A 27,355-nucleotide genomic window follows, 5' to 3' on the forward strand; every position below is an offset into this window, starting at 1 on the left:
TAGTGCTCTCTGCCTCATGAATGTTCCACTGAGGCAAGTCTTTCTTGAGTTAATTAGAGGAAAGTCCAGAGCTGGAGGAGAAATATGTCCTGTCAAAGCTTCAGAGACTGGAATTTTTCTGAACCAGAAAGATTTGGAGTCACAGTTGGACAAAAACTTGGGTTATCTGAATCTTCTTGTGGTCTCAGATCTTACTTTCTGACAAAAAATGGGAAATCAAGGCTCAGGGAGGCCAAAAAACAGATACGATTTTTCCGGTGTGGAAACAGGAATAGAATTCTGGCGTTCCACCAAACCTTGTCTAGTTGAGCAGCTGAAACTTGAGATGGGCCTGGGTTGATTTGGCCCTTGATGAGATCCTTACCTGTGCCCAGAAGGGAGATCTGCCTTGTTCAGCTCTACCTGATGCCTGTGCTTCATGCAGGCTCCTGAGAGTATGACGAAATCTGGCTCTGCTGTCAGAAGAACCAGAAAAACTACGAGGGAGGCCCTACTCCCTTTCCTGGATGAGCCATCAACGACTAGACCTAAAGCCAGATCACTGCAGCCTTCTCTGTGTCAGGTGTGAGAGTAGACAAGATGGGTTGGCCCTGCTCCCAGTCCTGACTTAGGAGATCGTTCTCAGATGTGCCTCGTTTGCCCTCAGAGCCAGATGAAGGGCTGGCACCTGCATTTCCCCCAGGTGTTTCTGGTATCAGCTTAGCTCCTCTTCCTGCCCTTCCTCAAGAGTACCTGACCTTTCTTGACTTCACCGTCCTTTGGGACCCTAAGGAATGTCAGATGCCAATAGTATGAAGTTCAGAAAGGAAAACGATTCTGTATGAGTGTGACATTGTGTAGAGAAAAGCATAAACGTTTTGGATTCTAAGTGACCTAAATTTAATCCCAGCACTAGAAATCTCTGGTTTGTGATGCCTAGCAATTTTATTAAACTCTCAGAGTTTCCATTTCCATATTGCTGAGACAAAGATAACATGCTTATTTACAGGGTTGATATGACAGGATGGGATATATTAAAAAGGATTTTAATGTATTCTATTACAGCATGTGCGTGTGTGTCTGTGCACGCTAATCACTAAGTCATATCTGACTCTCTGCAACTCCACGGACTGTGGCCCACCAGTTTCCTCTGACCATGGGATTTTCCAGGCAAGAATACTGGAGTGGGTTTCCATTTGCTCCTCCAGAGATCTGCCCAACCCAGGGATCAATCCTGGGTCTCCTGCATTCTAGCTGGATTCTTTGCTACTGAGCCACCTGGGAAGCCCTATTATAACATATGTATTACTATATCATGAGTATCATGTTATAATAACCTTCCAACCTTCCCAATAGCTGGTACTTGTTCATCAACACTAATTACTACATGCCAGGCATTGTTCTAGGCCCTTAGAAAGAGAAATGAAATAAAAGGCTCTGTGCTCCTAAAGCTTACATTTGAATGGAGAAATAACAGGCATTGAACAAATAAACCATTAAGCCTCAAGATTAAGTAGTTGCTATACACAAATTCAGGATGGAAGAAATAGAAAACTGCTGAAAGAAGGGACTTCTCTATCATAGGATCTTTTTGTCTTTTTGCTAATAGTAGGCTCGTCATTGTTAAGGCAGTCATATAAGCTGAAGATATAAGCCCTTGTCCAAAGTTGATCAAGTTAATTGAGGTTACTGGTTATGAAAAGTCTAGAGAGCCAGTACAGGATAGATCTGGTGATTCAGGCTTTACGAATCATACAGTTTTAGGTCACAGGAAAGATTAAATTTCTTATTATAGTACAATTATTAACAGTTAAATAATATATAAACTATTTTAACTCCATCAATAGGTGATGGATTAAAAATTATAGATTTCCCATTATAATACTATTTTTCTGTGAATAAGTTATGTTAAAGTGGAATAAACTCCAAGATAAAATTTTATTTGAAATAAAGCCATTTCAAATAAAGGACATGATATACACATTACAAAAATTATAAAATATAATTATATATTTTCATAGAACTAACATTACACATATAAACATATAAAATATGTAAATAGTAAATTGCTAGGAAGATACACAAGGAATTAATTATAATTGTTTCCTTGGTGCAGGAAAGTGGGAAAGCACAGAGGTGAATCCTGAGAAGGAAATATTTGATTAAATATTATTTTGTACTTAATTTTATCCTGTACATTTATTAAAATGTTAATAAAAAATACTTGAAATAATACTCTAGTTTTTTCTCATCCCTCCACTATTAATTCCTAGTCTTATGATCTAGAGAAAGATACTAAAATTACTCAATGTCCCAATACCTGTTGTGAAAAGGAAATAAGTTTAAGTACGGAAAACTTGATAAACCTAGGTGAATGTCATGTTAGGCAGGTTTCATCAAGATGCTACCTGATCTGAGACTTGAAAGTTTCCATTAGGTGAGGAAGGAGCATTCCAGTTGACTATGTGATGAGCCAACATCAGTATCATTCCACGATACTATTTCTACAGTCATTGATTTATAGTCTTTATACTAATTCTTCTGCTTTGAGTATTTTTCCTTTTATTTTTACTTGGTTAACTCCTGCACAATTTTCTCATATCACTCTAAATAATCCTCAGTGAGGTCTTCTCTGAATCATGCTTATAAATTAAGACTCTCTCCTTTTATTCTTTCTCCAGAGCAATATACCTTTTCCTTCATAGCAATAATATCAATTTGTAATTATAATTATTTGTGCAGTTCTTTCTTTAATACTTTTCCTCTCCACTGGACTGTAACGTCCCTGAGGCAACGACTCTGTTTTGCTCATCCTTGTAAATTCAGTACTTATTCGTGAGTGTAAGGCAGGAATGGGAAGTGCTCAGAAGCAATGAGAACACTGAAGAGACTCATGATAATAATTTAGAAATGAGGGCCTGGCTAGTGGCATATAATGGTGTATAATGGCATCGTCAGTGAAAAGGTGAACTGAGTCAAGGTTTGAGCACGAAGACGTTTGCCAAGGAAGAATGGGCAGGAGTAGGAGACTGGTTGAACTCTTCTGTGATGGCCTTTATTGAAGGGCGGAATTACATCATGGTGCAGCACTCTGCGTGGCGCCTTTTCATTCTGTAGATGTTTGTGTGTTTGTCTGTCTCACAACCAGGGGCTCTGAGAGGGCAGCACCTGGTTTACTGTTACACCAAGATTCAGTCTGTAAATATCCACTGATTAGATGAAAGAAAATGTCAACAAATGATGAGGTCAAAAAGAGGGATAATTAAAAAGAAAAAGGTTTTTAAGATTTGGCAATTCTCTGGGAGGATGGTGCTAGATATATGCTTTGACACCCAAGCAGAGATGTCTTGGATTTAGCTGGAAACCTGGAATTCCCATTTCAGTGAGAGGTCAGAGCTAGGGAAACAATTTAGGATTTATACATGTAATCATTGGTTTATTAACCAAGTACCCACTGTACCCCAGGCATTGGACTAGGCCTCAGTAATACAAGCATGAATGATGAATACAAGCATGAATGTCCCTACTGTGTCCTCTATGCATGTGAAAAATGCAATTGTGATATCTTTAATGCTTAACAGTGCTAACTTATTAATTTAGTGCTAACTGAGCTTACCATGAAATTAAAAGACACTTACTCCTTAGAAGGAAAGCTATAACCAACCTAGACAGCATATTAAAAAGCAGAGACATTACTTTGCCAACAAAGGTCTGTCTAGTAAAGGCTATGGTTTTTCCAGTGGTCATGTATGGATGTGAGAGTTGGACTGTAAAGAAAGCTGAGCACCAAAGAATTGATGCTTTTGAACTGTGGTCTTGAAGACTCTTCAGGGTCCCTTGGACTGCAAGGAGATCTAACCAGTCCATCCTAAAGGAAATCAGTCCTGGGTGTTCACTGGAAGGACTGACGTTGAAGCTGAAACTCCAATACTTTGGCCACCTGATGCGAAGAGCTGACTCATTTGAAAAGACCCTGATGCTGGGAAAGAATGAGGGCAGGCGGAGAAAGGGATGACAGAGGATGAGATGGTTAGATGGCACCACCAACTCAATGGACATGGGTTTGTGTAGACTCTGGGAGTTGGTGATAGACAGGGAGGCCTGGTGTGCTGCGGTTCAAGGGGTCACAAAGAGTCGGACACGACTGAGTGACTGAACTGAACTGAACTGAACTGAGCTTAACACATGCTAGATGCCACGTGTGTTCACGGGAGAGTGAACTTGGATTTGCTTAGAGGAATCTGAGAGAGACTGATAGAAAACACTGGAGTTTACTCTTAAATGATATGTAGACGCTAACTTGGTATGAGAAGTATAGTATGGTGTCTTTTAATATCATTTTGGACTAGTTTATTTTAGTGTTGCTCAATTGTTTTATGTTCTTACTGATTTTCTTTCTACTTGTCCTACTCATTAATGAGAAATGATATAGAAATCGCCCACTGCATATGGATTTATCTATTTTTCATTTCACCTTTACCATTTTTTCTCTATATTTTGAAGCACTAATCAGGTGATTACACATGTAGGCTGACTACGGTTACTTGAGGAATTGTCCTCTTTGTCATTAAAAGTTATGCCTGTTTATCAATGGAAATGCTAATGAACACAATGCTTGAATCACAGGAATAGATCAATAATTACAGGAAAAATAAACAAACAAAATTTCAGGGACTTTGACCCACTATTCTACTGTTGGAATTTTATCTCAATATGGTGGCTGAAGAAGACTTTTTAAAAAAACTTAAAATATTAAAATGTTCACTACATTACTGTTTATACTGGAATACAAGAAACAAAGAATTATGGAGAATATAAAGCATATAAAGTAATGGCACTTACACATGGTGACATGTTTTATAGCCCTCAATATTATTCTTACAAATAATTGTCACAGTGTGAAAATAAATGTTTATGATTGGTATCAGAAGCTTTATATTCATTACCCAGTTTAATCCTTATACCAACTCTATGTGGAAGTTAACCACAATTACCTGTTTTTAGATAAGAAAACTGCTTTATCTACCCTAATAACTTGTTGGGTGCCTAATCTGTTAACCTCTGTTATGACATTAAGTGATAAAAATAATTATAAAAATGTGCATGCAGTATGTCTATAACTGTCAGAGATTATCAGAGGTAAGTTCATAAAAGTGTTCAGATGAGGTAATTGCTAAGAACCAAAACCTGTATATGAATCTGCAATATGCTTGGGCTGTCATAAACACATTATTAATATCTAGTCTTAAAAAACCTATAGGATAGATATGATTATTATTTGCATAATTTTACAGATGGGTAAAAAGGCATGAAGAGTTATTGACTTTCCTCTGTTCACCCAACTAATAAATGGCAGAGTGGAATATGAACACAGGCAAGGCCCCTTTATGCTGTATAACATTTCATTATTTCAGGAGTACATAGTTTTTCTTTCATAATTTCAAATGTTGATGAAATGGTAAACTTCTGAATGCAGTAATTGTGTTTTATGGTCTTTTGTACTTTCACAGCAACATACACAAAGGTTGAAAATTAACAGGCACTAAAGTAAGCAAGGCATAACAGAGTTGTCAGTAAGACATATAGGAACAGCTGGGATCCATTGCAAGCCTTGAAAGCAACATGATGCCTGAAACTAAGCTTTTGAAAATTTGGAATTACTTCAACAAAGCTTAAAAACCTCAATATAGAACAAGGGTGAAAATTGGAAACCCTGACCATTCTATCTCAGAAAAATAAGCTGAAAGGAGGTGATTAAGGATATTGGAGTTATGAAAGGATAGTCGTGGGGATTAGTGATCCACTTTTCTTACCATGCTAAATACAAACAAATTTAAAGCCAAAACTGCCTCAGGTATGTGAAATGAAATAAATAAATGGGACAAATAATGCATGGGGGATTTATGCCTTTATTTCTATTGATGGAGTCAGTCTTGCAGAACACAAAGTATCAAGAAGACTCTTACGTCCCCAAGTTCACATTATAAGAAATTTCACACTGTCCCCAGTGTATGTCACATTGGTGCACATTAGCACAGTAAATACTTAGAATATATTGGTCGAAGAATTTTCAAAATAGCATTTGTACCAGTAAGATAAAAGTTAAGAAGTCCATATTGGGCAAACAGAGGAAAATGGCACATAATAATGATGGGTGCAATATACCTCTGTGCTCCTTCCCTCCACTGGTCTTTTCAACAGCCATTTCAGCAGCTGGGTTTAATCCCAAAAAGATGAAAACAGAGGCAGAGAGGAATCCCCAACATGGAACTGATTGTTCCTCACTTAATAAACTTCAGTTCCACCTCAAAATGTCTACAGAAAGCAGTTTCTGACACCTAAAGCCTTGTGGAAGGTCCGACCAAGGGCATTCTTCACCTCATTATTTCTCAAGCTGTAGATGATGGGGTTCAGCATGGGAGTTACAATAGTGTAGGACAGTGATAGCACTTTTTTGCTCTCAGGAGAACTATTGGACTTTGGACGGAAGTAGGTGAGGCTTGAAGATACATAGAAGAGGGAGACAACAAGGAGGTGGGATGAGCAGGTAGAGAAGGCTTTATGCTTCCCCTTGGCCGATGGAATCTTCAGGATGGCAGCAGCAATGCGAGTGTAGGAACAGAGAATCAGCAAACAGGGTATCATGACAACCAGAATGGTTCCAATGATGGCATAGACCTCAAACAGTGCTGTGTCTGCACAGACCAGCCTCAGCACAGGCGGGCTGTCACAGAAGAAGTGGTTCACCTTGTTGATGCCACAGAATGGAAAGCTGAAGAGCCACGTGGTCTGCACAGTAGCCATGGGAATGCCTGGAAACCAGGAGACAGCTGCCAGTTTGGCACGTGTCCTTGGATTCATGATGACTGGGTAGTGCAAGGGACTGCAGATGGCTACATAGCGGTCATAGGCCATGGTGGCCAGGAGGAAGCATTCAGAAACCCCAAAGAAGAAGAAGAAATACATCTGAGTGGCACAGCCAAGAAAGGAGATGGTTGTGTCCTGGGCAACCAGGGTCCCCAGCATCTTGGGCACAATGACCAGGTTGAAGCCAATCTCTAAGAAGGACAAGTTCCTGAGGAAGAAGTACATGGGGCTGTGCAGCATGGGGTCAGCCAAGGTAACCAGAATGATGAGGCTGTTTCCCAGCAGAGTGACCAGGTAGATGACCAGAAACATCAGGAAGAGTAATGACTGTATTTCAGTAGGTAAGGAAGAGAAAGTCATGAGGATAAACTCACTCACTCTTGTCCAGTTTCCTTCAGCCATTGATAAAACACCCTAGCTGTGATCATGGAGAGAGATTCTTTATTGGAAGAGTCAAACTCTGGATTTGTTTTCAGACTCTTTCTTAGTGTCTCGAAAGAAGCACAGTCAGGATCTCAGTTGTAACAGAAAGTGCCTTGTGTTACCTAAGAATCAACACAAGGAGAAAAGAATGGAGTCTGAGTTCTGAAATGGGCAATGTCTCATCCTTCCCCACTCTCATTCTTTATGATCCATTTTCTACTCTGTTACCATATTTACTAAAGCAACTTGGGTCATATCTATATACATTCATTTTCTGCTGCACATTTAATACCTTTGTAGTGGGATTAAGTGAGACGGGTCCTGAGGCAATGGAGTGGAGTCAGATGGAAAAACAGTAGAAATTTTCCATTTGTGCCTATTATATATCCCCACTTCTTTAAAGATTCATGGTGTTTATATTCTCCATCTACTGCCAAAGTAGGATTTACCTTTATGTATGCATTTAAGGACTGCAAACATTGAGAGTATTTGAGAAGGTAGAGAGTAGAAAAAGTCAATTGTTTTATCATGTTTTGTTTTGACGTGACTCAAAGTAGTAGAAAATGTGGCAATGAGATGCAAAGGAAGGATATCTACAGACTGTGGTAGTTTTAATGCACTTTCTCTCCCCTTTCAATATAAGAACTGTAGAGTACTTCTAGTCATATAATGCTTATTCCTTCTTGCCTAATCAGATTATGAGGTAACAACCTTAGGATCTTTCTCCTCATTCCAGCAAAGCTATAATTGACAACTGATTGCCAGAATTCAGAATATCCACTGGCTTTCAACATTTAAGATATGAGAGGAGTATTGTAGTACACCTAAGTAGATAAACAGTGTGTTCCAGGAGAGTCCAACTACGTCTCTTTCAAGAGTGGACAAATTGGAAAAAAAGCAGATCCTCAGAAAAATTCTGTGAAAAATATGAGGAAGATTAGAGGGAATGTTCAAAAAATAATATTCATAAATAATTAACCTGGACCATATTAAACAAGAGAATCTTAAACCATATGAAAAAATTCAGTATCTATTCCACTTCTATTGAGGTACTGTTGATATGAAGCTTTCTTCCTCCATGAAGCTTAGAATCTAATGGAGGATATATTTAAATAATCAATTATATTAAAATCACAGTGAAGGTCTTGATACAGTAAATATACAGTATCTTGGTGGGGGTAATGTATAAGGAGAAGGGATACCTAGTCAAGTCTCTGATGGTTTTCTAAGAAATAAGGATGAAAATGTAGTTGGTTGAAGGTGTGCAGAACACCTAGGGTGCACTTTATTGTGACAATATTATAAAAATAAAGAATTAGGAAAAAGTAAAAATCACTGAGCTAACGTTTTTAACTGAAAGCATTCCTTAATACACATAGACACAGGTGTGTATTAAGACACATAAATGGAAATATACCAATATGCCTTGATCTTTGTCATTTATTTTTAGAAAAATCTTAGAATAGGGAAACTATCTTTTAAGCAATCAGACAGGTAATAAGTAAAAACAAAAAAGCAAGACCACATATCACATTCAAAAGACCTTTCAGGCTCCTGTCAGTCCCTCCAGAACTTCCAGAAAAATCTTCTTCTTCCAATCATTCACTGATTGTCCTAGGAAGAGGAACCCACTCTTCTAGGCTTTCTGCACCCACAGAATTGATCTAAGGAAATAGTGTACTTGATGTGATCTATCTTGTTCCACTGAAGCAAGTCTTTCCTGAGTTAATTAGAGGACAGTCAAGACTTCAGGAGATATATGTTCTGTCAAAGCTACAGTGACTGGAAGTTTTCTGACCCAGAAAGATTTACAGGACAGAATTGGAGAAAAGAAAAACAAAACCCTGGGTGATCTGAATCTGCTTGTTGTCTTAGATGTCACTTATGACAAAGAAAGGGGCAACTGTGGATCAGGAAGGGGGAAAATTGATAAGATTGTTCCAGTGTGGACAGAGGAATGGAATTAGGTGTTCCACCAAACCTTGCCTAGCTGAGCACCTGAACCTTGAGATGGGCCTGGGTTGATCTGGCCCTTGATGAGATCCTTACCTGTGCCCAGAAGGGAGATCTGCCTTGTTCAGCCCTACCTGATACCTATGCTTCATGCAGGGCCCCGAGTGTTTGACAAACTCTGACTCTGCTGTAAGAAGAACCAGAAAAAATATCAGGGAGTCTTCCTCACTTTCCTGGACGAGTCATTAATGACTGGACCTGAAGCCAGACCACTGCAGCCTTCTCTGTGTCAGGTGTGGGTGAGCAGACTAGATGAGTTGGCCCTGCACCCAGTCATGACAGGAGATCTGCTCCCAGCTGTGCCTCTTTGGTCCTCAGGGCCACATGAAGGGCTGGCACCTGTATTTTCCCCCAGGTGTTTCTGGGCTCAACTTTGCTCCTCTTCTTGCCCTTCCTCAAGAGTACCTGACCTTTCTTGACTTCACTGTCCTTTGGGACCCTAAGGAATGTCAGATGCCAACAGGATGAAGTTCAAGAAAGGAAAACCATACTCAAGGAGTGTGGTATTATGTAGAGAAAAGCACAAACATTTTGGATTCTGAGTGACCTAAGTTTAATTCCCTGATGGCTCAGACAGTAAAGCATCTGCCCGCAATGCAGGAGACCCGGGTTCGATCCCTGGGTCGGGAAGATCCCCTGGAGAAGGAAATGGCAACCCACTCCAGTACTCTTGCCTAGAAAATTCCATGGATGGAGGAGCCTGGTGGGCTACAGTCCATGGGGTCGCAAAGAGTGGGACACGACTGAGGGACTTCACTTCACTTAAGTTTAATCCCAGCACTGGAGACAGAGACATAAAGAACAAACTTTTGGACTCAGTGGGAGAAGGAGAGGGTAGGATGATTTGAGAGCCTTTCTCTGTCTCCTTTGCTGCCCTGCATGTGTATGCCTATAGCTGATTCATATTTAATGTATGGCAAAAACCATCACGATATTGTAATTATCCTCTGATTAAAGTAAATGAAAAAAAAAAAATCCCAGCACTGGAACTCTCTGGTTGCTGATGCCTAGAAATTTTATTAAACTCTTTGAGTTTCCATTTCCATATTGCTTAGACAAATATGCTTATTTTACAGGATTGATATGAGCAGGATGGGATATATTAATAAGGATGTTAGTATATTCTATTATAGCATATATGGGGCTTCCCTGGTGGCTCAGATGGTAAAGAATCTGCCTGTAATGCAGGGGACCTGGGTTCGACCCTGGCTTGGGAAGATCACGCAGAGACGGGAATGGCTACACACTCCAGTATCCTTGCTTGGCGAATTCCAAAGACAGAGGAGCCTGGTGAGTTACAGTCCATGGGTTCACAAAGAGTCAGACACAACTGAGAGACTAACATACACACACAGAATATATATTACTGTATCATGAATATCATAATAACCTTCCCAATAATCAGTAATTGTTCATTAATAAACATTGAATGGTTACTATATGCCAAGCATTGTTATAGACCCTCAAAGAGAGAAATAAACAAAACAAAGTCCCTGTGCTCATAAAGCTTACATTTGATTGAGGGAAGCTAGGCATTGAACAAATAAACAATTAAGCTTTTAAGACTAAGTAGTTGCTATGCACAAACTTCCCTGGTTCCTGGCTTTGGCTCAGAAGCCTCTTCATATCTATTTTTATAGATTAATCAGGCAATAAAACCTCACTGGGAAAGATAGTGGGTCCTATGTGACTTTTAAAATTTGGCCATAGAGATCTGTAACCTATAATATTCAAGCATCCTGTCCATGTTTGTGTTGAACACTGGGGCTTGTGAAAAGAGCTTATGAATGCTTGGAATGAATGAATCTGAACTCCTAGCAAAGGGATTGAACAATAATATTGCACACAAAAAAAAAAAATTGAAGAAGAAAGGAAATGGAGGCCAGATGGAGCCTTTAGGAGCAAATCTGGAAAGAGAAAAAGGGGGCAGAGGAAAGCTAAATTATCTTTGAGGCCAAGCTGTGTGTCATGGGACCTGAACTAATCTTACTGCAGGAAGAAGGTAGACTGCAGTGATTTCTTTGAACTATTGCCACACTGTTGCCTTCTGTTACAATCATAGAGAAGATTACCTGTATAATGAAACTCGTATTGCTCTGCATTCTATTTAAACTGCATTTATATGATTATTGTGGCTTCCAAGGTGGCTCAGTGGTAAAGAATCCACCTGTCAAGCAGGAGACAAAGGTTTGATCTCTGATCCGGGAAGGTCCCATGGAAAAGGAAATAGCAATCCACTTTAGTATTCTTCCCTGGGAAATTCCATGAACAGAGGAGCCTGAAGGGCTACAGTCCATGGGGTTGCAAAGAATGAGATACCACTTAGCGACTAAATAACATACACAAAATCCAGGATGGAAGAAAAAGAAAACTGCTGAAAAGACTCAAACAGGCTTCCTCTCTTATAGGATATTTTTATTTTATTTTTTTGCTAATAGTAGGCAGGTCATTGTTATAAGCCCTTGCCCAGAGGTTGATCAAGTGAATTGAGGCTACTGGCTTTTGAAAAGCCTAGAGAGCTTACGGGAGAAGGAAATGGCAACCCACTCCAGTATTCCTGCCTAGAGAACCCTGTGGACAGAGGAGCCTGCTGGGCTGCTGTCCCTGGGGCCGCACAGAGTTGGACACGACTGAAGCGACTCAGCAGCAGCAGCAGCAGAGAGCAGTACAAGACAGAGCTGGTGCTTCAGGCTTTAAGAGTCACAGAGTTTCAAACACAGGGAAACTTAAACTGTTTCTTATTATAGCACAATTTTTAATAGTAAAGTGATATAAAAATTATCTTAATTCTATCAATAGGCAATTGATTAGAAATTGTAGATTTCCATTGAATCCTGTTAATGCAAGTTCGTGTGCCTGATGCACACAAGGCCAAACAAACTGAAACGTTGGAGTTTGGGGCAGAGAAAGGGTTATTGCAAGGCCATGCAAGGAGATGGGAGGTTTATGCCCTAAAAAGCCCTGAACTCCCTGAAAGGTTTCAGCAAAGTACTTTTAAAAGCCAGGTAAGGGAGGGGTGTTTCAGTGTCTGTGATCAGCTTGTGCACAATGCTCTGAATGGCTGATGGTAAGGTAACAGGGTAGTGTCACAGGGGTTAGCATTATTGGTCCTCAGGCTCCAGGAGGAGTCAAGTGGTTAATATCTTCCATTTGTTGAAGAGGGGGAAGTTTATTCACATCTGCAAAACAACTCAGGAAATGTTGGTCAAATACTATTATCTAGGTGCTTCAGGGAGGAGCTAAAGCAGGAGATATGGGGGAAGGCCTGTCTCTGGGAAAGCCCAATGGGGTCCTGTCTCCCTTACAATACTATGTAACTGTGAATATATTAATGTGGAGTACACTTCAAGATAAAATTTTATTTGAAAAAAAGCAAGATGAAAGAAACTGTATACACAGTATACAATTAAATATATTTTATAGAGCTAAATATTATACACATACATATAAATGTGTAGACAGTAAATTTTTTGAAAGATACACAAAGAACTGATAATACTCATTTCCTTTGGGTCAGGAAAGTGGGGAAGAACAGAGGTCAACCCTGAGAGGGAGATATTTTGATAGTGTATTCTTTTGTTCTTAATTTTATCATGCAAATTTATTAAATTTTTAATAAAAATAAGATACTTGAAACAAAATAATACTTTCATTCTGGTTCCTCCCCTATTAATTTCTAACCTTATAACCTAGAGAAAGATCTTAAAATTACTCCATGTCCCAATACCTGTTGTGAAAAGGAAAAGGGATTAAGTATAGAAAATATGCCAAGTCATATAAAGCAGGTTTAATCAAGACACTGTTTGAGTTGAGACTTGAAGGTTTCCATCAGGGAGAGGAAGGGACTTTCCACTTGAGTGTATGATGACAGCATCACTTTCTTTACTTCTACCATCGCTGTTTCTGCAACTATACTTAGTATTTGTCAGATTGACTTCTTTATTTTCCACTAATTCATTAAACTTTCCTTCATTAGGATCTTTGCATAGGTTAATTCATTTGTTTCTAATGTTTTTCCTACTAATTTTCACCTGGTTAACTCCTACTCAATTTTCTGAAATGACTTTCTGATTTTTTGTCATTACTTTCTAAGAAAAGAGTTTCTTGCCTCCCTTATGTTAAAAGTCTCACTTAACCTTCTTCAGAGAATTTTATGATTTTACTTAATAACTATGGTAGCATTGTATAATTATATATTTATTTATAAATTCTGTAAATCAGTTCTTGGCCGTGAGTGTAAAGGATGATTGGAAAGAAAGAATGAAGCCATGAGCACAGTGAGGAGGCCTGTACAGTAATATTTCAGCAACAAAAGCCTGGCTAGGCCATTGACAGAGGCAATGTCAATGAGAATTGAAACAAAAGACGTGGAAGAGTTTTGCCAAGGGAGAATTAGCAGGATTTAGAGACTGGTTGAACAGTCCCATTTGGCACTTACCAACGTGTAGAATTATTGCACAGTGAAGCACTATGCATAGAAGATCTTAGAGGGCAGCGCCTTGTTCATTTATTTGTTGTAACTTCAGGACCCCGTGTGTAAATATTCACTGATTACGTGAAAGGGTATGACAACAAAAAGGGGAATCAAAAAGAGGAATAAATAACCAGCTTTGGCAATGGGAATGTGAACTAACAGAGATGAATAAAAAGTGTCTCCAAGGAAGAATTTTCAGGAGTTGAAGACTTGTTGTATACTCCTATAATAGCAATTATCAAGTTGTGGCATTGTATTAATAGCAGAGTAAAGTACATTGAATGATGTTTTAATTTTACTTCTCTGATCCATTTACTGGATAAGCACCAACTCAACAGCAGTGCATTTGTTCACCACTGTACTCTGAGAACTCAGTGTACGTGTTTCCTGATGGAATGTAAAAATAAATGAATGAAAAATTAAAACGAGGGTAAATAATAAGAAAAAATTGTCTAGATATAATGACTGGAAAATGAGTTTGTGTTTTATTCTAAGTAACCTTGAGCTCAGGATTTCATCATGTAGGCATATCACACAGGGGATGGAGTTGTCTTATGAACTGTGCATAACCCTTAGCTAACCAGTTCATGCATGCCTTTAACAAGCTCTGATCTTTGCTCCACGTTCTGATGGTTTGGACATTTATGTTGAGTAGGGTGGTTGGGTGCTCAAGTGCACCTCTTTCTTTTTATATGGATCATAGTTGCATCATTCATGTTTGATTGTTGGTATTCATATGTTTCGTTATGGGTTTCATTATGGGTAATGCAAGTTGGTTTAAACAACTTGCTGCACATTGGAGCACAGCAGATGGTTACCACTTTTGGGTGAGTTGTTTTTATCAGTGTATGCAAATAAACCCTCACAAGCTATTAAAACTGCTTACCAGTAAAGGGATTGCCATGTTCACATTCTTTACTGGGCATTTTGGATAACCATTCTGGTGGGTTTGGGTGGTTAAAACTGGAGGAGATCTTTTGAGGAAAGCATACTTAAAGAACATTTTGGGGAGGAAATTAGTGGAAACTTCTCTGCTGTGTTTATTGGTACTATTATCAGGGAAAAGGAAGCATCTTCATAAAATTTATCTCACAGATTATAGTTTGAGAGCATTGTGCTAGATAGATACTTTGCTATATAAGCAGAAATGTCTTGGAGACACCTGGAAAACATGAAAAACATTTGGCTGAGAGGTCACTGCTAGAGGTAATGATTTGGAACTTAATCACTCAACATTTATGAGTGTTAGTGAGTGTCAGGCAAAGGAATATAAATGTGAGAGGTTGTTCATATACTCATCTATTAGATGCGCATGTAAAATACAAGTAATCATATTTTTTTAAATGCTTTAGCAGCAACATATGCCCAAGATATGTGTGACAAAGGCTAGTGAACTTAGCTTTATCTATGGGAATCAGAGAGGGTTTCTAGAAGGAAAACATTAGCATTGTATTCCAGAGAATAAAACTAGAGCTGAATCTTGAAAGATAAGTTGAAATTAACTTAGTATAGGAAGGAAGCTATGAGATGGAGGAATTTTAGACAAAAAAATTGTGTAAAGACACAAAGACTTAATCATAAATTCTTCCATTTATTGAACATTTATTCTGTGCCAGTTATCGTTTTCACTCAGAAAATAAAAGTAATTTTATAAGTGCTTTTAATTCTCCCAGAGAAATCATTCATCACAGAATAGATCAGATAATTTCCATTTAAGTTGATTTCAACATTGTTTTTTGTTGTGTTCTATTTTATTTGCTCATTATCCCTCTCCTAGGAACTATTTTAATCTCTGTGTTAAACATTATTTTTTAAAATTTACTTATTTTATATAACTCTTTTCAAGTTCTACCTTTATATTTTAGAGAAGTCATATGCAATATTTTTAAACTACTTGATATTTTGGATTCATACCGAGACTAAAACTTTTGGTCTGATACTTAAATAGTTGTGACAATGGAACAAGTTACTTGCTTTTTCTGAAACAAGTTATCCTATTTTAAAAATTGTGATGAAACCAGAGAGGAGTAACTGATACTGTATTTTAAAATGTGTGACTCATATTTGCCTATCAATAAATGTTAGTTACTTAATTCACACTGTTTCTTGGGAGGAGATAGCATTTATTAGATTTCTCATGTCACAATTATAGCAAACATCCTTGAGAATTCTATACAATCCATCCTCCACTTTGAATTGAAAGAGATACTATAGAAAGATCAAACACTTCCAGGAATGGGAGTAGTTGGCTCATGTAATTTTAATTCTATTGTATATCAAAATACATTAAATCTGGTTATGCATATGTTATTTATTATATTGTATCCCATTTACAGATTATTAAATATAAGGATAGATATTTAAAGCTGTTCAGTAGCAGGCACAGGATTTGAATACAGGTTTTTCAGATTCTAAATTGTTGAAGAGAATTAAAAAAGACTATGCTAGAAAAACTAGAAATGCATGATACAAGGAGAAAAGAAATAGACCAGTGTGACAACTGCTGAATATGCACTCAGCTGTTGGAGTATGGAAAGATGGAGACTGGAAAGATCAGCCTGAGCTGGTTACACACAGGCTTGCATGACAGGCTAAGAACACACTTTCATTCTGGAGACGAGGGTGAGTTGTAAGGATTTAGGACATCATTGAAGGGGGTCATTACGTGCGCATTTAGAAAGAACTCCGGAGATGGTGAGAAGGATGAATGAGCGTGGAGCCTGTATAGGAGTCTCTATAGTGTGACTGGCTTCCCAGGCGGCACTAGTGGTACAGAACCCACTTTGTGGTAAAGTCCCAGTGCAGGAGACGCAAGAGACGTGGGTTCGATCCTGGGTTAGGAAGATTCCCTGGAGGAGAGAATGGCAACCCATTCCAATATTCTTGCCTGAAAAATCTCGTGGACAGAGGAGCCTGGTGGGATATAGCCCATAGTGTCACGCAGAGTCGGACACGACTGAAGCACCTTGGCGCACACGCTTAGTGTGACCAAAGGCTGGGAGACCAGTTAGGAGGCCAGTTATTGCTCGTAATAATTCTCATAGACGATATAAGCCGACACTCAGGTTTCATTGTCACAGGAGCGATTTGTTGAAAACTTGACAATGGTGGAAACTCTAAGAGATAGTACACAAGAAAAATAGAGGAGGACCAACTACTGAACTCCCAGGACAAGTACAGTTTAAATGAACTTGGTAAATAGCACAAAGAATCTGCGCTTAGACATGTAGGGAGATAGCAAAGGAATCCGTGATTATGTAAGGCAAGATGATAAAAAGTTTCAACAGCAAAATTCCTTTTATGCAAGCATCAAAGAAAATCTGAGGAGCATTTGATTTTCTCAAGAGTCTCTCGAGACCAAGAGCTGCTCCAAGTCTGGGATTACTAGATTCTTTTGGAACTCCTCCCACCTTCTGTCCAGACCTTAGTTTGCAGAATCATAGTCACCGAGAGTTCGAAGGGACCCTGGAGACTCATGAGTAAAAGCTTGGAATCTCTGCTGAAAGGAAATTAGTTCTCTCTCCCTGTCCTCAGCTCTCCATAGGCTGAACTCTGTCCTCACTGGCTTCTGTCCAGTCTCTTCCACCCCTGGGGTTGCAGACTAGCCAGCCTATTAATGAGCAGTTACAGGCTGTGACCTCATTAAAAAGTTGTTAATGAGACATACTGCTGTTCAGGGAATACAGCTGAGGAGGCTCCCAGTGGCCTCTCTGGGGGCCTGATGGGAGAGCTTAGATGAAGAGATAGGATCAGATCTGGGGAGAGGGTAATGACTTAGGCTGCAGATTCACACCGAGTCAAATCCTGCTGCAAGTAGGCCAGCTCTGAAGCTCAAGCCCCTGATAGCCTGCAGGCTTACAGGATTGGGTGGGATCCAGAGCAGCAGTGATTTTCCTCTTATCAGTCAGGTCTGCTTAATGCTTCCTCTGCTGACCCATTTTGATGGAGGACTTCAAAATTTGAGATTAAGAAGTAATTTTGTGTTGGCCTGAGTTTACGGCTCATGGACAATTGTATCTGTCTCACAGGCTTAGTTCCTTTGCCACCCATTCTCCACAACCAGGACAGTCTTTCCAAACACATAGCTGATTGTTACTTCATGCTCAAAACTTTTTAGTGGAGATGGTTCACAGAGTAAGATTCAAAGCCCTAGCAAAGAAAACTTGAATATTTGGTCCCTGTCTATCCCCACCCTAATCTCCTCTAGACTTCTCTCCCATGTTATCATTTTCATTATTATTACCACTGATATCACCATCATCATTGTCAGGATTAGACCAGTATACTTAACATTTCGGTAGCACTTTTTAGTCTTCAACAGTGTTTTATACATATTAATTCATTTAAATCTCACAGCAATGCAAGGCAATAGGTGCTGTGATTATCTGCACTTTTTAGATCAAATTGCCAACATCCACTGGCTCATAGAAAAACCAAGAGAATTACAGAAAAACATCTATTTTTGCTTCATTGACTATGCTAAAGCCTTTGACTGTGTGGATCACAAAAAACTGTGGAGAAATCTTTAAGGAGACGGGAATACCAGACCACCTTACCTGCTTCCTGAAAAACCTGTATACAGGTCAAGAGGCAACAGTTAGAACTGGACATGGAACAACAGACCAGTTCAAAATTGGGGAAGGAGTACGTCAAGGCTGTACATTGTTACCCTGCTTATTTAACTTACACACAGAGTACCTCATGTGAAATGCCAGGTTGGATGAGGCACACGCTGGAATCATGAATGCTAGGAGAAATATCAACAACCTCAGATATGCAGATGACACACCACCCTTATGGTGGAAAGCGAAGAGGAACTAAAGAGCCTCTTGATGAAGGTGAAAGAGGAGAGTGAAAAAGCTGGCTTAAAACTCAACATTCAAAAAACTAAGATCATGGCATCTGGTTCCATCACTTCATGGCAAATAGATGGGGAAACAATGGAAACAGTGTAAGACTATTTTCTTGGGCTCCAAAATCACTGCAGATGGTGACTGCAGCCATGAAATTAAAAGATACTTGCTTCTTGGAAGAAAAGTTATGACCAACCTAGACAGCATATTAAAAAGCAGAGACATAACTTTGACAAGAAAGGTCCATTTAGTCAGAGCTATGGTTTTTCCAGTAGTCATGTATGGATGTGAGAGTTGGACTATAAAGAAAGCTGAGAGCCAAAGAATTGATGCTTCCGAAATGTGGTGTTGGAGAAGACTCTTGAGAGTCCCTTGGACTGTAAGGAGATCCAACCAGTCAATCCTAAAGGAAATCAGTCCTGAATATTCATTGGAAGGACTGATGCTGAAGCTCTAATACTTTGGCCACCTAATGCGATGAGCCAACTCATTAAAAAAGACACTGATTCTGGGAAAGATTGAGGGCAGGAGGAGAAGGGGACAACACAGAATGAGATGGTCGGACGGCATCACTGACTCGATGGACATGAGTTTGAGCAAGCTCCGGGAGCTGGTGATGGAAAGGGAAGCCTGGCGTGCTGCAGTCCATGGGGTCGCAAAGAGTTGGACAGGAAAGCAACTGAACAGCAACAATAGATGACGTGGAGTCAAGATATGCTGTGTAACTTGTCCAATATCTTACAGCTACTCAGGAAGAGAGGCAGGATTACAATCCAGGCATTTAGGCTTCTGAGTTTATGCTTTTACATACTTGGAATACTTGCTTCTGTTACCTTTTATACTTACAACTCATTTGTCTTGGAATGCCTATCTCACATACAATTTTAAACCTTGACTCCTCACACTTCTTACATTGCTACTACTTCTAATCTTTATGCATGTGTTATTACCTATTGTCCTAATGTTTATATGTCAGCCTACTCCCCTTTGGACTGAAAGTTCTTGCACTTGGACTGAGCTGGGCTCAGTAATCATTACTGGGAAAGTGTTAGTCGCTAAGTCCTGTCCTTTTTGACCCCATGGACTGTAGCCTGCCAGGCTCCTCTGTCCTTGGAATTCTCCAGGGAAGAATACTGGAGTGGGTTGCCATTTCCATCTCCAGGGGATTTTCCCAACCCAAGGATGGAACCTGTGTCTCCTGTATTACAGGCAAATTCTTTACCATCTGAGCCACCAAGGAAGCCAAACATTACTCTGGTCCTAACTGAATCTTTTAGTATTTATTATATTATTTTAAACACATACTGTATTGTGTTCTCTCTGAGAAATTAAAAACTAAATTCTTGACCTCTCTCCCACAGCCATTTCCCTATAGCCATATATGTTCTTTCTCCTTACTTTTACATTTCAATAAAAAGTATCCCTATCAATATGATTCACTATGTAAGAAATTTGAGTATAGTCATTGGCACCTTCCCAATATTAAATTATTATCAGCTCTGATCTACTGCCATTTCATACTGGTCTCTCTCTTTACATTCTTGCCACCTACAATAAATTCTCCACCCAAGAAACATAGTTATCTTTTTAAAATAATTGCCCCTTGCTTAATATGCTTCAATGGTGGTCCATATCATTTAGATTAATATTTAAACTCTATAACATGATCAAGAAGAAGTTCTGAATGGTCTGACCTTTTCTTGCCTTTACTTCTTTTGTCCTTATTCAGAAGCAGATTTTTTTTTTTCCTTCTGGTTTTGGTGTCAGGGTAACACTGAGCTTACATAATGAGTTGGGATGTGTTCCCTTCTCATTTATTTTGGAAGAGGCTGAGAAGGATTGGTATTGATTCTTTTTAAATGTTTGGTAGAATTCACCAGTGAAGCCGTCTGGTCCTGAACTTTCGTTTTTTGAGATTTTTTGATTAGTGATTCAAGCTCCTAGCTGGAAACTGGTCTGTTCAGATTTTCTGTAACTTCATTACTCAATCTTGGAAAATTGTGTGTTTCTGAAATTTATCTATTTCTTCTAGGTTGTCTAGTTTGTTGACATGCGATTATTTGTAGTAATCCCTTATGAGCCTTTGTATTTCTGTAATATCTGTTGCAGTGTTTCCTCTTTCATTTCTGATTTTATTTGAGTCTCTTTTTTTCCTTGGGCTCTTTAAAGATTTATTTAGTTTTTCTCTTCAAAAAAACAGCTCATAGCTTTTCTTAAAAAATCTTTTCTATTGTCTTTTTGTCTCTATTTCATTTATTTCTACTCTGATCTTTGTTATTTCCCTCCTTCTACTAACTCTGTGCTTCATTTCTTTTTCTTTTTCTGGTTTCTTGAGATTTAAAGTTAGGTTAGATTTAAAGTTAGGTTATTTATCTCAAATAAATAACTTAGGTCAATAAGAAATCTTTCTTGTTTCTTATTATCACCATTTATTGCTATGAACTTCCCACTTAGAACTCCTTTTGCTGCATTTCATAAGTTTTTTTATGTTGTATTTCCATTTGTACCAAGGTATTTTTTTTTTCCTTCATATGTCTTTTTTGACCCATTCAATAGCATGGTGTTTGTGTAACCTCCATATGTTTGTGAGTTTTCTAGTTTCATACTATTGTGGTCAGAAAATATGCTTGATATAATCTCAATCTTATATTTATTAAGACTTGCTTTGTGCCCTAGCCTATGAAGTATCCTGGAGAATATTCTATGTGCACTTAAGAAGTCTGTGTATTTTGTCTTTTTTGGATAGAATGTTCTCTATATGTTTGTTAAGATAATCTGGTCTATCATATTATTTAAGGCCAATGTTCCTTATTGATTTTTCTGAGTGATATATCCATTGATGAAATTGTGGTATTAAAGTCCCCTAGTATTATTGTATAGCTATTTATTTCTCTCTTAAAGTCTTTTAATTTTTGCTTTATATATTCTGGTTATCCTATTTGAGTATGTAAATATTTACAAATGCTATTGGATTTGACCCTTTTATCATTATATGATGACTTTTTTTAATATCTCATTATATTCATACCTCTTTCTCTCTCTCGGGGGATTCCTTTAATGTAAATGTTATTCTGCTCGATGTGTCCTTTAAATTCCTTAAGCTATCTCCATTCTTTTTAATTCTTTTTTCTTTTTGCTGCTGTCATTGGATGAGTTCCACTAACCTATCTTTAAGCTTACTGATGCTTTTTACAGTTCATCTAGTCTGTTTTTTAACCCCATAGTATATTTTTGACTTCAGTTATTGTATTCTTCCGTTCTGTGACTTTTTTTTTTTGCTACTTTCTTATATTGTCTCTTTATTTAAATTCTCACTTTGTTCATCCTTGTTCTCCTGAACTTAGTGAGCACCTTTATGACTGTTATTTTTAACTTCATTAGGTAAATAACATCTCATTTCATAAGGGTTTTTTTTTCCCCTGAGGTTTTAGCTTGCTCTTCATTTGGAACATATCCCTCTGTTTCTTCATTTTCCTTGACTCCATGTGGGTTTTTTAACACTCGATAAAACAGCCACCTTGCTCAGTCTTGAAGGAGTGGCCCCATATATGAGATAAAACTTCTTGTTCAATGTTGCCCTAGCTCTTGGTTGTCTCTCAAACTCTTGTGATTGTCCAAGTAACCTGCTTTATTGTTAGTGGGCTCCCAGTAGTTGAGGGTATGCCAAGAATTACAGTGTCCCAAAGGAGAAGATCCCTGTTAACACCCAGATTCAGGTTAATTGGAAGTCAGACCCATAGACAGCAAGGTTTGAAGTATTCAAGTATACCTCTTTCAGGAGAAGACGGAATGAACATTTCTATCTGTTCCTTCTGCACTAAGTTTGGGGCTATAAGCAATTCAGAGCTGTTTTTGTTTAATACCATGCCATGAACCCATGTATGGAAATCTCACTGGCCACCAGAGCAAGGCTATCAAGGGTGGCAGTCACAATGTCAATGTATGAGCTTTATATACAAGTTTTTTTCTCAGAGACACTGATACCTGGGGGAGGGACAAAGGGAGAAGGCAAAGATGGCACCCACGAGCTTCCTTAATCTCTGGAGAGAATTATATATATTTCAATATATATTTAATTAGAATCTTGTCCCTTAAGCCACAGCTATGAAAATAAGTTTATTGGTCTCTTTCCCAGAAAGACAGAGGTGTATTTCAGCCTGCTATCTTTATGCTATGTTCTGGGGACAATATCTAGTTAAATAATGTTTCTCTATTTGTATAGTCTTAGGGGACTCATGAACATAAGAACTACTACCCACCAGAGCCAGGCAATCCAGGGGCATTTCCTGGGTGGCAGGCACAGCAACTGGGTGGGACACAAGATTTTCACACAGACTCCTGTCAACTTAAAAAACACTAAAAGTTGAGAGCTATGTTTTATTTGGTGGGACTTCGAGGCCAGGAGACAGCATCTCAAATGACCCTGAGAGAAGGGGAGGGGAGGAGCCAGGTTATATAAAAGTTTTACAACAAAGGCAGATTGTCTGAAGATCAAAAGATTATTGTTAATGAAAGAAAACCAGATATCCCAAGTTATGGAATTTCGCATTTTTCTATGTATGGAAAGGTATAAGAGTCTGGGCTCAGTGAAATCATTCCTTTCATATGCATCTCAGCTATCCTAGGCCAATATCCTGTGTTTTTTTTCACATTCTGAGCTTCCTTGGAGCTCATCCTAGGGAGTGACTTTATGACAGTCTAGTGGCTATCATATAGCAGGTATTCTTCTCCTTCTTGAGTGCCCTGAGGGTTCTGGAGCTCACATTGGAAGGCTGCAATCCCTGATGACTGTGACATCCTTGTTTGCTGATATGGCAGGAAGTAGTCCATCTCTCAGTCCTTTCTGGGAGATACTGGCCATCTGGAGTGTGGTGGATGGAGAGTGTGAAGATAGTGCCTGCCCTCGAAGGTCTCTGAAGAGGATCACAGTTCAGTTCAGTTCAGTCGCTCAGTCGTGTCCAACTCTTTGTGACCCCATGAACCGCAGCACACCAGGCCTCCCTGTCCATCAACCACTCCTGGAGTCCACCCAAACCCATGTCCATCGAGTCAGTGGTGCCATCCAACCATCTCATCCTCTGTCGTCCCCTTCTCCTCCTGCCCTCAATCTTTCCCAGCAACAGGGTCTTTTCAAATGAGTCAGCTCTTCGCATCAGGTGGCCAAAGTATTGGAGTTTCAACTTCAGCATCAGTCCTTCCAATGAACACCCAGGACTTATCTCCTTTAGGATGGACTGGTGGGATCTCCTTGCAGTCCAAGGGACTCTCAAGAGTCTTCTCCAACACCATAGTTCAAAAGCATCAATTCTTCGGTGCTCAGCTTTCTTCACAGTCCAACTCTCACATCATACATGACCACTGGAAAAACCACAGCCTTGACTAGACGTACCTTTGTTGGCAAAGTAATGTCTCTGCTTTTTAATATGCTGTCTAGGTTGGTCATAACTTTCCTTCCAAGGAGTAAGCGTCTTTTAATTTCATGGCTGCAATCACCGTCTGCAGTGATTTTGGAGCCCAGAAAAATAAAGTCAGCCACTGTTTCCACTGTTTCCCCGTCTATTTGTCATGAAGTGATGGGACCGGATGCCATGGTCTTAGTTTTCTGAATGTTGAGCTTTAAGCCAAACTTTTCACTCTCCTCCTTCACTTTCATCAAGAGGCTCTAGTTCTTCTTCACTTTCTGCCATAAGGGTGGTGAAGAGGATCACAGTTGGCCCTTAAATTTGTGTTTTATTAGAAGCCTGACCTTTAGGTCAAAGCTTTGTGCTATGTTGTGCTTAGTCTCTCAGTTGTGTCCGACTCTGCGACCCCATGGACTGTAGCCTGCCAGTCTCCTCTGTCCATGGGATTCTCTTTCTCTAGGAAAGAATACTGGAGAGGGTTGCCATGCCCTCCTCCAGGGGATCTTACCTACCCAGGGATCAGACCCAGGTCTCTGGCATTGCAGGCAGATTCTTTACCATCCTTAAAGATAAACTAATAGGCTTCTCTCACAGAAAGCCTGGGTGTCATAGTCTGTTGACGTTTTTTGCTGTGCCCTAAGGTGCAGCTGGTTAAGAACTATTTCTGTCTTTGTTATGGTCCTATGGGGCCCATGAACCTAAGCCCCAGTGGCCACTGTGTAGTCAAGGGGCATCCACTGGGCATTAGTCACAAAAACCAGGGCACTGGACATGTGCACTCCTTCCTGGGAGATACTGGCAATCTGCAGTGCAGCAGAGGGAGAGCTTGAAGATGGTGCCTAACCTCTGAGGGCTCTGGAGAGGGTCATGGGCCTTTAGATGTGTGTTTAATATGAAGCCTGCCCCCAAGGCTGCACCTATGAAGATAAGCTAACAGGCCTCTTTTACAGAAAGACTGGGCACCTTAGTCTATTGCCTTTCTGCTGTGCCTTGGGATGTGGCCAGTGAAGAACTCTGTCTCTGTTTATTATAGTCCTAAGGGACCTGAGAATATAAACCTAGCTGGCCACCAGAACCAGGGGACCAAGAAGTGTCCCCTGGGTGACATCCACACAAATTGGGGTACCAGACAAACGCACAAGCTCCTTCTCAGGAGATACTTAGGAGCTGGAGTGAGGCAGAGTGAGTGCAAATATAGTGCCGACTGGCCTCCATCTTTGGAGAGTATTTCAGGAAGTCTCTAGATGTGTGTTAAATTAGACGCTTACCCCTCAGGCTGATGTTTTAAGATAAGCAAATAGGTCTACCTCCTGGAAAGTCTAAGCACTTTTCAGTTGGCTGCCTCTGCTGAGCCCTGGGGCCCTGGGGTGGGAGGTGCTGTGTGAGTCATTTAAGAACTGTTTCTCAGGTTGCTATAGCCTTGTGGGCCTCATGGACACAAGCTCTGTTGGCATTTGCAGCTATATGTTTTGAGGGCTTGTCTCTTAGGCGCAAGTCTTAAAATTGGGGTACCCTGTATAGAGTTTAAACTCTTCACTCCTCAGGGAAGTGAAGGATTGAGAGTTCCCTCCCAACTCTGGCCATAGTGCTGGGGGTTCGGTTATGATAAGACTGTGTCTCAGTCTCTCCTAGCTGGTTTCTTGTTTTTACCTCATTATTACAATGTGTGGGGATCACTCATCTAGTTGTGGGGTTTCTTTCAGAAGAAACTTCCATATGTGGCTGTAGAGTTAGTGAATCTGTGGAAGGATGTGAGTTCAGGATCCTGAATATGTTGCCATCTTGAAGCAGAGCTCCCATGCGTCTCTTTCTTTAGATTCAACTGGAAGTATTGCTCATGGTCATCTATCGAAGACTTGCATCTGTGCTATTTTTCCCCTGAGATATTTTGTCCCAAAGGAGAGAATTTTCAGAGTATTTGTTATGGAAGCATCAACTGAAAAGAAAATGCACAACCTAAAAGTTTAGAATTAGGCTTTGTTCAGTAACTTACTGAGGACTATAGCCCAGTATGCAGCCTCACAGATACCTCTGAGGAACTATTCCAAAGAGGCAAGGGAGGAGCTAGGAAATATAGGTGTTTTTGGTGGGAAAAAACAAAACAAGCAACAAAAAAAACCCACCATGTAGTTGAAGATCAAGATTACTGCTAATCGTAAGAAACAGACATTTCAAGTTAATGATTTTAGTGTTTTTCTATGTATGAGAAGATGCAAGAGTCTGGGCTCATTGAAATTATTCCTTTGATATGCGTTTACCAGCTGAGCTATGAGGGAAGCTCATCAAAGGCCAATGTCTTGCTTTTCTCCACCCTAAACTCTCCTCACTGCCAGGTTTGGCTGGAGTGGCTGGTGGCTTGATAGCAGGCAACATCTTTTGCTTACTGAAATGGCAGGCAACATTTTTGTCCCTAGGAGTATCTGTCATCCAGCTGTAAGTCAGGATAGTAGTGATAGCATAGGTTGTGATGTACTTCACCCACTAAAATCTCAGGGACTTTCATCAACACTAACTTGTGTTTTACTTATGCTACATTTTCAGTGTGGGTTTACTGCAGTCTTACTCCATGTTCTTTTCATGGGAGGACCTGTGTGAATGGAGCATTCTCTATCTCAAATATTGTTTCATGGCTAAGGAAGAATACAGAGTTGGTAAACCACAAAATAACTGTTAAAAGTTTCAGCTCTGAAAGGACACACACTTCAAACCCACATTCACAGAACAAAGGAGGTCACATGGCGAAAATTTAGCAGAGAGAGATGTAAAATTCTTGCACAGAAGAGAGGTACACCAAACCACATGGTCAAGTTGGACCCTTGAAGTGCAGGAATATATAAATGGTCTACAGAGAAAAGAACTGCACATTGTAATGTAATATGTCCTACTCTCTGTATTGTCTTCTAGAAAGTTAAAATTTCTTGATTGAAATGGTATTTTTCAACAAATGTCCTATTGTTTAATATATGGATAATATAGTCATGTAACTAGACTGGCAGAAAGTGCATTCATTTGTAATAGATTTCTGAGTTTGTTTCACTTGTCTTTGTTGTTGCATCAGTATGATTTTACTGAGAGGTAGGAAGTACTATTACATTAATGATATATTTGTGCTACATTCATTGAAACTAAGAACTCTGTTTTTCTTTTCTTTTTTTTAACATTGCACCTATTTTCTCTAAAAATACATTTGATAAGCCAATAGCTTTTCATTTTCTCCTGTAAATATTTTTTTCAAATACTGATACTTTACTAAAGTTTATAACTAACATTTGGAAATAAATTTAACCTCTTAATATTTTATATCTGAAGTTACAACACGTTCAAATAATGTGTATGTGAGAAAA

The 27,355-nt window shown here is 39.3% G+C and overlaps 3 protein-coding genes across 3 annotated transcripts in view; 1 reads left to right on the plus strand and 2 right to left on the minus strand.

Annotated features, from left to right (window-relative positions):
- The window catches only part of LOC122694965 (interferon-induced very large GTPase 1-like), a 1,416,129-nt gene that overhangs the window by 353,396 nt on the left and 1,035,378 nt on the right, over positions 1-27,355 (plus strand). The gene's annotated exons all lie outside the window — the stretch shown is intronic.
- On the minus strand, positions 6,105-7,251 carry LOC122695307 (olfactory receptor 10A5-like). Its single transcript, XM_043905048.1, has one exon. The coding sequence runs from the start codon at positions 7,246-7,248 to the stop codon at positions 6,295-6,297; it is 954 nt and encodes a 317-aa protein (XP_043760983.1). The 5' UTR covers positions 7,249-7,251; the 3' UTR covers positions 6,105-6,294.
- LOC122695260 (zinc finger protein 215-like) overlaps positions 7,329-27,355 on the minus strand; it is a 462,760-nt gene continuing 442,733 nt past the window's right edge. The window contains exon 3 of the mRNA XM_043904932.1: positions 7,329-7,391. Within this exon, the coding sequence (XP_043760867.1) occupies positions 7,354-7,391 (38 nt within the window). The 3' untranslated portion in view covers positions 7,329-7,353. The remainder of the gene's footprint in view (positions 7,392-27,355) is intronic.

This window comes from Cervus elaphus, chromosome 1 (assembly GCF_910594005.1).
Source record: "Cervus elaphus chromosome 1, mCerEla1.1, whole genome shotgun sequence".
NCBI classification, from domain to species: Eukaryota; Metazoa; Chordata; class Mammalia; order Artiodactyla; family Cervidae; genus Cervus; species Cervus elaphus.

Bases quoted from the DNA above. Each gene is read 5' to 3' on its own strand.
- LOC122695307 (XM_043905048.1), bottom strand. From the start codon at position 7,248: ATGGCTGAAGGAAACTGGACAAGAGTGAGTGAGTTTATCCTCATGACT.